We start from the raw sequence: 12,554 nt of genomic DNA, 5'->3' as shown, positions 1-12,554 counted from the left end.
CAAAAAATGCTGCAAATGCCTTCATGATCCCAGCAGACATGTTAAAGACATGTATTATAAGGCTAGTTGAGAAGGAAAGCCAGTGATTGGTCTCTTAAAGAGTCTGTGCATTACAGTAAAGTTTCATTGTTGTTTCTCATACTTAACAGATTCAGGTGATTAAGATTGAGACCGAGGACAACAGAGAGACACGCTCAGCTAAAGATGCCCTACTTTTGTGGTGTCAGATGAAAACAGCAGGGTAACTATCTCTCAAACAACCCAGAGACTATCATTTCATACAGCCTTTATAGAAAAAGACATTATTTTCTTATACATGAGAAGTTTTTCATGATGCTGTTTCTCCAGATACCCTGAGGTCAACATTCACAACTTCACCACCTGCTGGAGGGATGGCCTGGCTTTCAACGCTCTTATTCACAGGCACAGGTTAGCGGTCAGGCAGACTCACGCTCACCTCGTACATCATACTGACTGACTGTGCTTTCTTTTATGCCATTCACATCATTGATAGAGCCTGATCTGTGAGTTGATTTCTGCTTGAATGTTTCACAGGCCTGATTTAATTGAATTCCACAAGTTGACCAGATCAAATGCAACACACAACCTCCAGCAAGCCTTTAACATAGCTGAACAGAGTCTCGGACTCACCAAACTACTAGACCCTGAGGGTAAGCGTCATTTTACTCTCACTAAAGACAGTTAAGGGATGGTTTAAACATACATTTAAGTCCTCTCATCTTTTACTTACCCTTATGTTATCCCCAATGTAAGACTTTATTTATTCAGATAAACACAAACAACAAGTAAATGATACATTTCTGTGAGTCCATATAATGCTAGTGAAAGGCTGCCGCTCAGATGATGCTTGAAAAAACCACACACAGCGATTGTGACGGTAAAGCGAAACGGTAGATGTGTGTTAGAAAATGACTAATATTTTAATAACTCTTTTAACTATAAACGATTGCTTCCGGCCAACTCTCCTAGGCGCATTCACAAGTTCAGCAAGACATAAACGTGGCTATGGCTAGCGGTTTTCCAAAGTTACTAGCCGCTCATCATTTTCACTGGCCACAATTTTGACATCGATACCATGGGGAAAAACTGCCATATAGATATTTTTAATATTATCTCATAATTTGGCAGCAGGTATATTAGGCTGCTGTCACTTTAAGACCTGACACACAGATCCATTATACTGTAGTTTTCTTTCTCAACTGTTTATGTTCACTTAAAACATAACACTGTGTTTACGTGAATACTTGCCAAGACCGGCATTTTGACATTATTTTGTCTATATTTAACTGTTTAAGCACAATAAGCAGTGGACAAATAACCCAATTTAGCACTGAGAGGCAGCTTTACGTGCAGTCACAAAATCTGCGGGAATGAGTAAAATCCCACGCCGAAACTCAAGGCCTGTAACACCAATAATATTCATCCAGAGCAAATGAAATGATTGAGTGAGAGGAGGCGGGTTTGTGTGTCGACTCGCTGTCGCAGAGATGAGAAAGCGTGAATGCGCACCCATCGTGTGTCTATTCTGCAGAAATTAAGGATTGGAAGCGTTTCAGATATTTCAGCATTTATATGTAATGAAAAATCGATATTTTGTCAACACTACATTGCACTTAGTTTATTTCAGATGCCTGGTTTTCAGATGATTATTTTACTAATAAAATATGTTTATTTTGTGTTTATCTGAAGAAAGACAGTTGCATTGGGGAAATTTTGGGTGAACTATCCCATTAATACAGTTTGAACCTTTAAATGCAGAGATTTGATATGTGTTGCTATTAATTCAGCTGAACAGCTGCACATTTTATGCCTGATTTGATCATTCAAAACTATAACCATTTTCTCCCATCCAGATGTAAACACAGAGAATCCAGATGAGAAGTCCATCATCACTTATGTAGTATCCTACTATCATTACTTCTCCAAAATGAAGGCACTTATCGTAGAAGGGAAGAGAATAGGAAAGGTAAGAGGTTTTTGTGAACTTTTGTTTTTACCTCATTTCAATTAGCTGTTTTATTGGATATATGCACACATTTTTCTCTTAAAACGTTTTACATTTTGTAGGTGCTGGACAATGCTATAGAAGCTGAGAAGATAATTCGGCGCTACGAGGCTTTAGCGTCCGACCTGTTAGAGTGGATTGAGAGAACCATAAGCATCATTAGCAATCAGAAGTTTGCAAACTCGCTATCGGGTGTTCAGCAACAGCTTCAAGCCTTTACCACCTACTGCACCATTGAGAAGCCTATCAAGTAAGAGAGAATAATTGAAACAGAGGTCTGAGTGTTGGCAGACGATCCATGACTGCCAGGAAAATACTCAAACTATGACTGTAAATCATCTGGTTCTTTCAGCCTTTTCCGCTACCATTTAAGGGTACTAGTTACTGTGTTGTTGGTCGTACAGTAGGTGTGCCTATACCCTCGTGAAAAATAAGTGTGCTTAATTGCATTGAATTTGCACTTGTAGTGTACTTTAAATCTTAAAAGTATATTTAAAAAAAATAAAAATTGCAGCTAATATAATATTAATAAAATAAAAGGCCTTCTTAACACATTTAAAAATGCATTTTGTACAGTGCGTGCAGAATTATTTGGCACGTTGATTTTCTGATCATATTTTTTTTCCAGGCACATTTTACCAATTCCAAACCACTTTAATCGTAATAACTACAATTAATTTTGTATTTAATCATTTATAAGTGATATATAATTGTTTATGAAGGCTGAAAATGAAAAACACCTTATATTCAGGCATAATCATTAGACACGTTTTCCTTTACAGATAAAACAAGCCAAAAAAGAGATTTAACTCAGACTTAAAAGTCAAAAATTATTAAATCCCCATGAGAAGTATGCAGATAGAAATTGCATTTAATAATTTTTGACTTTTAAGTCTGAGTTAAATCTCTTTGTTGGCTTGTTTTTATCTGTAAAGGAAAACATGGCTAATGATTATGCACACCTGAATATAAGGCGTTTTTCATTTTCAGCCTTCATAAACAATTATATATCACTTATAAATGATTAAACACAAAATTAATTGTAGTTATTACGATTAATGTGGTTTGGAATTGGTAAAATGTACCTGAAAAAAAAATATGATCAGAAAATCAACGTGCCTAATAATTCTGCACACACTGTAATTCTTTTAATGTACTCTTCTGAAATAAAGTATGCTAATGTAGACTTAGACTTAGGGCACTGCTGGTTATTGGCAGTTAACCATAGTTATTCAATGTCTAACCACACATAGTCTTTATTACTGTAATTTTTCTTGCCACTGTCGAGAAAGTGTTTGCATATTCATATCATCAACCAACAAAGTCACCAAGTATCGTTGAAAATGAAAGATTTCTCCCTTTTAGAATCAACCTTTTGCATTTGAACACAAAGTATCATATCGTCCTTCAACGGATGTGCTAATGTGTATTGGATGACTTTACTTTGTGCGTCATCATGTTTCTAATGCTCTGAGTTAATTACATTAGTCCGTTTGGCATAAAGACCTGTTCATACTGTTGCATTCATCAAATATGGCAATCAGGGAATGTGCTGAATCTTGAGAGAGATGCAATTTTCACTGCGAGTAATGCAGCTTGTTTAACACCTACTGAACCAAGGTGCCGTACATTATAGTCACATGATATGTGGAAAGTATCTGTGCAGTTTTTAATAGAAACGCACAGGGAGTCTTAGGAAAGGGATTTGTTCGACAGATGTAGTGCAGTTTGTGTGGTTATTTATGGTGTGGGTTGTTGTCTTTCCAGATTCCAGGAGAAAGGGAACCTGGAGGTGCTGCTTTTCACCATCCAAAGTAAGCTCAGAGCTAACAATCAGAAGCCATATGTGCCTCATGACGGGAAACTAATCTCAGACATCAATAAGGTATGTATTGCTTAGTTACAATGATTTTCAGCTGGTTACAATATTTATATTGTGTATAACTAAAACTAGCTGATTAGCTTTCAGAAAAAAAGCTTCTTTTTTGCTGCTTAAAGGCACAATATGTAAGATTTTTGGATTAAAATAAAAACAATGTTATATATTTTGCTGACTTGTGTACTTGCATTACCCCAAATGTTTCCAACAATTTTTAAATCCAGAGAAATTTTAACCAATGGCGTCAATGACGTCATATCCTGGATTTCCGGTTTTACTTGCATAGAAACCATAGAAACACCAAAGACACTTTATTGCAGTATGCGTTTTATTAGACAGGTAAGCAACTGTTTGAATCTCATGTTTTCTTAATGTACCGCGAGTAACGTGTTTGTACCATGCCTCAGAGACAGCGCTATTTTGTCTAGTGGCTAACATAGCAGAATCAGAACTAGCTTGATTTGTAGTAACAGTAATACAGCATTTTCTCCACCAAACAGTATATTTTAAAATGAATTACATGACATTTAGCAACATACGTCATCCAGCTATTATTAATATGATAGTAAAAGTTAAAAGCTACCCCACAATTTGAATTTGTCAGATAAAGTGAATTAAATACTGTGAATTTAAGTAATCAAACTTAACTGTGACAAAGTTCAAGTTCAGGGAAGAAGGAAGCGAATGTTAAACGTAACTTTAATTGTATCTTTAATTATAAAATATGCATAAACAACAAAGCCAAAGGAGCGGCAGGGCCGACTGCTGAATATAAGCATAATAAAAACAGCAACTTAAAATGTCCCAGGCTCTCGGACCCACACTAATTCATACCACAGTAACGTTAATAAAACTTTAACTAGTCCCATCGGATAGCTTTCCATCGGCTGTGGAGGTGTCATCAAGCTTCTCCTTTGTTATTGTTTTGTAAAAGCGAACCTGTAGCTGCGAAACTTACATACTGTGCCTTTAATATTTTTCTGGAAACTGTGATACATTTTTTTTTCTCTAATGAATAGAAATTTAAAAAAGAACAGTATTTATTTGAAATTGAAATCTTTTGTAACGTTATAAATGCCTTTTTCTTCCCTTTAAATCTTGCTGAATTAAAGTATTACTTTCTTTTGTTTTACTGTATTTTAATCAAATAAATGCAGCCTTGGTGAGCATAAAAGACTTCTTCCAAAAACATCTTAATTATTTGATTTTATTTTACTGCTAGTGTATAATATTATAATTTTTTGTTAATATTATTAATGTAACTTATTGTTATATTATTGTTAGATATTCACATTTTAGATGAATGATTGAATGAATGAATTCAAATTATTATATGGTTATTGACATTGTCCCGCAGAATAATCCTTATATTTTGTTTGTCTCATGAAAGGCGTGGGAGATACTGGAGAAGGCGGAGCACGACAGGGGCGTGGCTCTTAGAAAAGAGCTGATTCGTCAGGAAAAGCTAGAACTTCTTGCTCAACGGTTCGATCATAAGACCACCATGAGGCAGGCTTGGCTGAATGAAAACCAGCGTCTCGTCTCACAGGTGTGGAGAACGGGACAAATAAATGTTGTGTACTGTATAAGATACAATCTTGACTTAATCAGAGCTGCGGTTTTCTCAGGATAACTTTGGCTATGACCTGCCAGCGGTAGAAGCTGCCATGAAGAAACACGAGGCGATCGAAGCAGACATCTTGTCATACGAGGAGCGCATCAGTGTCGTGGTGGAGCTGGCGACGGAGATGGAGTCTGAGGGATACTATGACATCCGTCGCATCTCGGCACGCAAAGAAAACATCCTCGGCCAGTGGATCCTTCTGAAGGAGCTGGTGGTGGGACGTAAATCCCGTCTGGAGAAGAACCTCGCCCTGCAGAAGACCTTCCAAGAGATGGTCTACATGATCGATTGGATGGAGGAGATGCAAGTGGGTTGACTGCATACATTTGATTTGATCTGTGATTAACCCGCCATAAAAAATAAATAAACTTAGTCCTGGGCAACGATTAATCGCGATTAATCGCATCCAAAATAAAAGTTTGTGTTGATATTTGTGTGTATATAATATATGTGTGTGTACCGTGTATAATTATTTTGTATATATAAATACACACATATGCATGTATATATTTAAGAAAAATGTGTTATTTATATATAAAATATTTCTAATATAAATTGTATGTAAATTAGGGCTGTCAAAAGATTAATCGCGATTAATCGCATCCAAAAGTTTGTTTTTAATAATATATGTGTGTGTACTGAGTATAATTAAATTTGTATATATAAATACACACACATGCATGTATATATTTAAGAAAAATGTGTTATTTATATATAAAAAAATTATATTTATATATAATATAAACTATATAAATATATATACAGTATATGTATGCAAATATTTCTTAAATATATACATGCATGTGTGTGTATTTATATATACAAAATAATTATACACAGTACACACACATATATTATGTAAACACAAACTTTTATTTTGGATGCGATTAATCGTTGCCCAGCTAGTCTTTTTACATCAAGACAGTAAAATCTACTTCTATTTTTAAGCCACTGTCCTGTATTAAAACAAACGGCTGTTGTGAAGGTGACACAATCAAACACTTGTCTTGACCAAAGTGCTGTGTTCTCACTCCAGATTAAGCTGCTGTCTAAGGACTACGGTAAACATCTCCTTGAGGTGGAGGACATGCTCCAGAAACAAAGTTTACAGGAGGCTGACATCTCTATACAGGCAGACAGAGTTCAAACCCTTAACATTGCAGCTCTCAAATTCACTACTGTTGAAGGTGAGTCGCATGATGAATATAGATCCAGAGACTCTGTCTGGGGTCAAGATGTGATGGAAGATTGTGAAATAAAGGTTATTGGATCTGAGATGTCCAGAGAACTCTGCAGGGTAGAGTGTGTAAAATAGTATGAAAATGCTCCACAAGAGCGCTGCTGGTTTGCTCTCTATTGCATTACACTACTTGTGATTCAGGGCTCAACAATAAGGATTTTCGCAATGTAATTTCTTATTTGCTCAGATTAACAAAATGTTACGTTTTCTTTATTTGATCAAAATACAGTAAAAGTGTGAAATATTATTACAACTGTTTCTATTTTAATATATTTGAAAATATAATTTATTCCTGTGATGCAAAGCTGAATTTTCAGCATTATTACTCCAGTCTTCAGTGTCACATGATCCCTCAGAAATCATTCTAATATGCTGAAACATTTCTTATTATTATCAATGTTGAAAACAGTTGTGCTGCTTAATATTTTAGTGGAAACCGTGATACAATGTTTCACAGGATTATTTGATGAATAGAAAGTTCGAAAGAACAGCATTTATTTAAAATAAAAGTATTTTGTAACATTATAAATGTCTTTAAAAGTATTATACAGCTGGAAGTTATACATGTATGTATAATGTAAATCTATAAATTCATAAAAACTCTCAGCATATGATGCAGAACATGTAGTTTTCAACACTTTCTTATTGGTTCTTACAGAAAGTAATTTCCTCAAATTAGACAAAACCTCATCGACGTTAGCCAGCTAAATAACATAATCTTGGTATCAAATGAGCATTTTGATTTCATACAGTGAAATGCTCCCTTTCGTCTCGCTCAGGTTACCAGCCGTGTGACCCTCAGGTCATCTGTAACCGCGTGAACCACGTCAACACCTGCCTAGAAGAATTAAAGCAGCTGGCTGCGAAGCGGCGCTTGGAGCTGGAGGATTCACGCGAGCTGTGGGCCTTTTTCCAGGAGGTGGAGGAATCGGAGGCTTGGATCCGGGAGAAAACATCCATCTTGGCCACGCAGAGCTGCGGAAAAGACCTGAGCAGCGTCCTGCGACTTCTGCAGAAGCACAAAACTTTAGCTGGAGAGCTGTTGGCGCGGCGCACGCTACTTCAGCAGACCATGATGAAGGGCAAGGAGATCCTCACCCAGAAGAGCTTCGGCACAGCAGGAATACAAGAGAGACTAATGGAGGCCAAGGCCGAGTGGAAGAGACTGGAGGACCAGGCCACACAGAGGCTGTGTAACCTACAAGAGGCACTGGACTTTTTTCAGTTTAGCACAGAGACGGATGATCTACTAGCTTGGCTACAGGACACTTACCGGCTCGTTTCTAGCGAGGACTTCGGACACGATGAGTACTCTACGCAGTCTCTTCTTAAAAAGCACAGGGGTGTCCGAGAGAGTATTGACAAACACCGTGTGCAAGTGGTGGGGCTTCGGAAACACATGGTTGCGCTGCCGTTGTATTATCGGGAGCTGGATGAAGTGCGAGCGCGGATGTCAGAGACGGAGCAGCTCTACACAGAGGTGGCGGAAGTTGCCGTGTTGCGTCAGCAGTGGCTCCACGACGCGCTGGCTGTGTATCGCATGTTCAGTGAGGTGAACGCCTGTGAGGTGTGGATCGATGAGAAAGAGCAGTGGCTGAACAACATGGAGGTTCCCGAGAGACTAGAGGACGTGGAGGTGATCGCACACAGGTAGGAGCAGGTGTTGCTTGTATTTATGAAGGTTACTGCATTATATAACAAACTTCTCTGAGCCATTGTTGCTAATGTTTCTTGACACTTTCAAAGTGAAATGTCCAGCGAGTGTCACTAAAAGTGCAGTCAGTTCTGAAATGTGAATCTGGCAACGTTTTATGACGTCAGTTGTTGAACGTAACTCAGCAGTTCAGAAAATAAACGAGTGGCGCTAAAAGATGAATGCTCTTCCGCGTTTGAAAATACGCGCCCTAAATTTTTTAGCTGATAATGCTAACAGCCTGGGAAAACCCAGACAACTTCCGGCCAATTCAGATTTGCTCAAGAAGTAGTCTGGCAAAGAGCTCATTCAAGCCCATTTCCATGGCCTAGAAATCGCGGCACCAATCAGAAACGTTGAGGCGGGCTTTACACAATGACGATCGCTCTGATTGGTTTTAGGTCTATCCAATTGCGCCCAGAGGCATTTGAGCGACGTCCGTTGGTGACGCCCCTTTGGAAATGATTTGTCTATGGAGCTTTGCCAGACCATAACTCAGTTACTACTGAGAATGGTCTGGTTTTAACCAGGCTAGCTAACATATGCAAATGTGAAATAAAAACACATTTGCTAAATGCAACATGCGATGTTATCAGGCTTCTTCATCACGCTCTTTTATCATACCCAAATACTCCGCATCACAGGTGCAATACTGTACCAGGTGAGCTAACATGCAAGTTTACTACGCTGGAAAAGCCATACTATGCTGGATATGTGATGCAAACATCAAGATGTAATAGTTTACAAATCATGCACTATGGTAAAAGTGTTCTGTGGTCATAACATAGTATTGTGCAAGGAACCTTGTGTAATTAAGTCTTTATTAATCAATGATCTATATTTGTAAAGTAAATTCTCTGTATTTCAGGTTTGAGAGCTTGGACCAGGAGATGAACAGCCTGATGGGAAGGATACTAGATGTTAATCAGATCGTCCAGCAGCTTTTAGACAGCGGTCACCCCAGCTCCACTGAAGTCAGGGGCTGTCAAGATCATTTAAACAGCAGGTAACTCCACATCATATGTACAGTTTGTGTGACGGATAACATTAGGCTCTGTATTTAATGGCAAATACAGTAGAGCAAAACAGGAAGTAAAATATTCTTATATTTTCTCCATAGAGATTTTTAAACACTGCACAGAAACTTTTCAAGACAGACTTAATCAATGGTATATGTTTCTGTTGACCCATTGGTTAGTGTAATTTCAAGGATCCTACTCGCATGAAGCACTGAAAACTTCATTCATATACACTCATCGGCCACTTTATTAGGTCCACCTATTCAACTGCTCGTTAATGCAAATATCTAATCAGCCAATCATATGGCAGCGACTCAATGCATTTAGCCATGTAGACATGGTCAAGTAGCCTGGGAAAACCCAGACAACTTCCGGCAAATTCAGATTTGCTCGAGAAGTAGTCTGGCAAAGAGCTCATTCAAGCCCATTTCCATGGCCTAGAAATCGCGGCACCAATCAGAAACGTTGAGGCAGGCTTTACACAATGACGATCGCTCTGATTGGTTTTTGGTCTATCCAACTGCGCCCAGAGGCATTTGAGCGACGTCCATTGGTGACGCCCCTTTGGAAATGATTTGTCTATGGAGCTTTGCCAGACCATAACTCAGTTACTACTGAGAATGGTCTGGTTTTAACCAGGCTAATGGTCAAGACAATCTGCTGAAGTTCAAACTCAGCATCAGAATTAAGGCTATTTTCAGACTGTCAGTCCAAATCCAATTTTTTGCATATCCGATTGAAATCCGATCAGCTAATGTGAACAGCAAAAAAATCACATGAAATGCGTTTCAAGCTACATCCATATGTGGTTTGAAATCCTATTCAAATCGCATTTCTGGAAATCCGTTTCAGTCTGACTGCTCTGATGATTTATGTGACTTTCTCACGCCACGTAAAACGTAAACGTCAGACCTTGTTACAGGAAACATGCTGAAAGTAGCTGCCGAAACAATGCTGTGTTGTTGCAAAGTGCCGGACAAGCATAAAATTATAATATAACGGAGACATATTTTGAAACTGGCGGAGACAACAGCGCGGAAAAAAAGTTGTGCATACCAGCCTCCTCTGGTTCTTCCGCTCTATTGCAAACCCATCCATGTTGCGGTTGTTGTTGTTTTCAGCATATGCCTACCAACGCAACGTCATTGCCATAGAAACCAATGCAGATATTCTCGAATAGAAAGAGCTGCATGGACACACAAATTGGATCTGAACAGTTGCGATACACAGTGTGGACATCAATAATTTTAGATCAGATTCCAATCAGATACACAAATAATTTGATTTGGACTGACAGTGTGAACGTAGCCTAAGTGACTTGGAACTTGGCACGGATGTTGGGGCCAGACGGGCTGGTCTGAGTGTTTCAGAAACTGCTGATCAACTGGGATTTTCACGCACAACCATCTCTAGGGTTTACAGAGAATGGTCTGAAAAAGAGGAAATATCCAGTGAGCCGCAGTTCTGTGGAGGAAAATGCCTTGTTGATGCCAGAGGTCAGAGGAGAATCAATGGCCAGACTGGTTCGAGCTGAATAAGCACTAGTTGCACAAGAACCTTGAAGCAGATACAGCAGCAGAAGACACACACCGGTGCCACTCAACCCAGTAGAGCTCCTTTAGGATGTGCTGGAACGGGAGATTCACATCATGGATGTGCAGCCGACAAAATCTGCAGCAACTTCGTGATGCTATCATGTCAATACGGACCAGAATCTCTGAGGAACGTTTCCAGCACCTTGTTGAATCTCTGCCATGAAGAATTAAGACAGTTCTGCATCTGCATATATATTTTTTGCTTCAAAAAAAGTTTGAAATGTGGTCTTGGAGCTCGTTGTTTTGGTTCATTGCTTAAAATTCTTTACATTTTAAAATATCATTGCATTTTCTATGGAGAAATGAATGGAAAAAAATACATCCATAACCAAGGCTGCTAAAAAGTGAGTGGACACTCAAACCAAAAATGCACTATCCATCCACCCATCCATCCATAATTAATTATTAAACATCATAATTGTCTTTTCAAATATCTCTGGCTAATTTTTTTTTCTTCTTTTACTAGTCTTTCCTTATCCTGATATGTATTTGCTTTCATTTGATCCTATTTGTTTTTCATTTTAAAACCGTTTCATCCAGAAAACCCTGCACGCTTGTGATACTGCTGTTGTTCGTCACTTTTAACACACAGCTCTACATGGGCGTCTTTAGAAAATGGGCTGCTGCTTTCACAAGCTTTCACTGAAACTGGCAAGCTGTGACGTATGTGTGAAAAACTCCAGTGATCCGTTTTAGACCGTCCTTGGCATAAATAGCTTTTCTCAGCGTGCTGGCATCTGCTGTGGCTGCCACACACAGGGCGCGCCTGACCCGGATCAAAACAGAGCTCTGTGGGCCGTACCCAAACACACACGATTGTGTTCTTCAAAATATAATGCCACTGTGTATTTAAGAGAATGTTTCGTTCTGTGTTTGATTTGGGATATTGTGTCTCAGACCTTGAGCTGTGGCCCACCGGTGCGCCCTTTTTGTGTGTATGTGTGGGTGGGTCCTTGATGTGTGTGTGTGTGTGTGTGTGTGTGTGTGTGTGTGTGTGTGTGTGTGTGTGTGTGTGTGTGTGTGTGTGTGTTATCCATGAACTGAGAACTGATTCAGACTGAGTCATGTTTTCTGGAAACAAGTTATTTTTATTATCTATCATTCAAGCCATACTCTCTAGATTGTGGAATAAAATAGTATGATATATATGAACTTAATGGGATGTTGGGACAAATTTTATCTGCAAAGTTATTCTGAATTAATGCATTCCCTGGTGAAAAACAAGTACAGTTTAGCATATTTTTAAAACAAGAACTTATTACAAAATAATACACTTTAAAAGATTATAATTAAGTGTGAAATGAATATAATGTTACTGACAATTGAATTAAATGTATTACAGTTTAAATTTATATTAAATGCAGTTGAACATTTTTAATGTCTATATAGTTGCCATTTTTTATTTCATTTTTAGTTTTAGTTATTCAGTCACATTTTAGATTAGGGTCAAATTCTCACTATTAACTAATTATTAACTG

General features: G+C 38.3%; 2 protein-coding genes across 5 annotated transcripts in view; one reads left to right on the top strand and one right to left on the bottom strand.

The window, feature by feature from the left end:
- sptbn4b (spectrin, beta, non-erythrocytic 4b) overlaps positions 1 to 12,554 on the top strand; it is an 88,406-nt gene that overhangs the window by 23,203 nt on the left and 52,649 nt on the right. For all 4 annotated transcript variants that reach the window (XM_079874321.1, XM_079874320.1, XM_079874319.1 and 1 more), the window contains exons 5-15: positions 150 to 241; positions 349 to 429; positions 556 to 671; positions 1,875 to 1,987; positions 2,089 to 2,276; positions 3,794 to 3,911; positions 5,296 to 5,454; positions 5,534 to 5,836; positions 6,566 to 6,716; positions 7,549 to 8,419; positions 9,331 to 9,468. In XM_079874321.1, coding sequence (XP_079730447.1) covers positions 150 to 241; positions 349 to 429; positions 556 to 671; positions 1,875 to 1,987; positions 2,089 to 2,276; positions 3,794 to 3,911; positions 5,296 to 5,454; positions 5,534 to 5,836; positions 6,566 to 6,716; positions 7,549 to 8,419; positions 9,331 to 9,468 — 2,330 coding nt within the window. The remainder of the gene's footprint in view (positions 1 to 149; positions 242 to 348; positions 430 to 555; positions 672 to 1,874; positions 1,988 to 2,088; positions 2,277 to 3,793; positions 3,912 to 5,295; positions 5,455 to 5,533; positions 5,837 to 6,565; positions 6,717 to 7,548; positions 8,420 to 9,330; positions 9,469 to 12,554) is intronic.
- The window catches only part of lbhl (LBH regulator of WNT signaling pathway, like), a 489,980-nt gene that overhangs the window by 438,746 nt on the left and 38,680 nt on the right, over positions 1 to 12,554 (bottom strand). The window lies entirely within an intron of this gene.

Source organism: Squalius cephalus, assembly GCF_949319135.1.
Source record: "Squalius cephalus genome assembly, chromosome: 6".
Taxonomy (NCBI): Eukaryota; Metazoa; Chordata; class Actinopteri; order Cypriniformes; family Leuciscidae; genus Squalius; species Squalius cephalus.
This window is presented reverse-complemented; position numbering and strand designations above follow the sequence as displayed.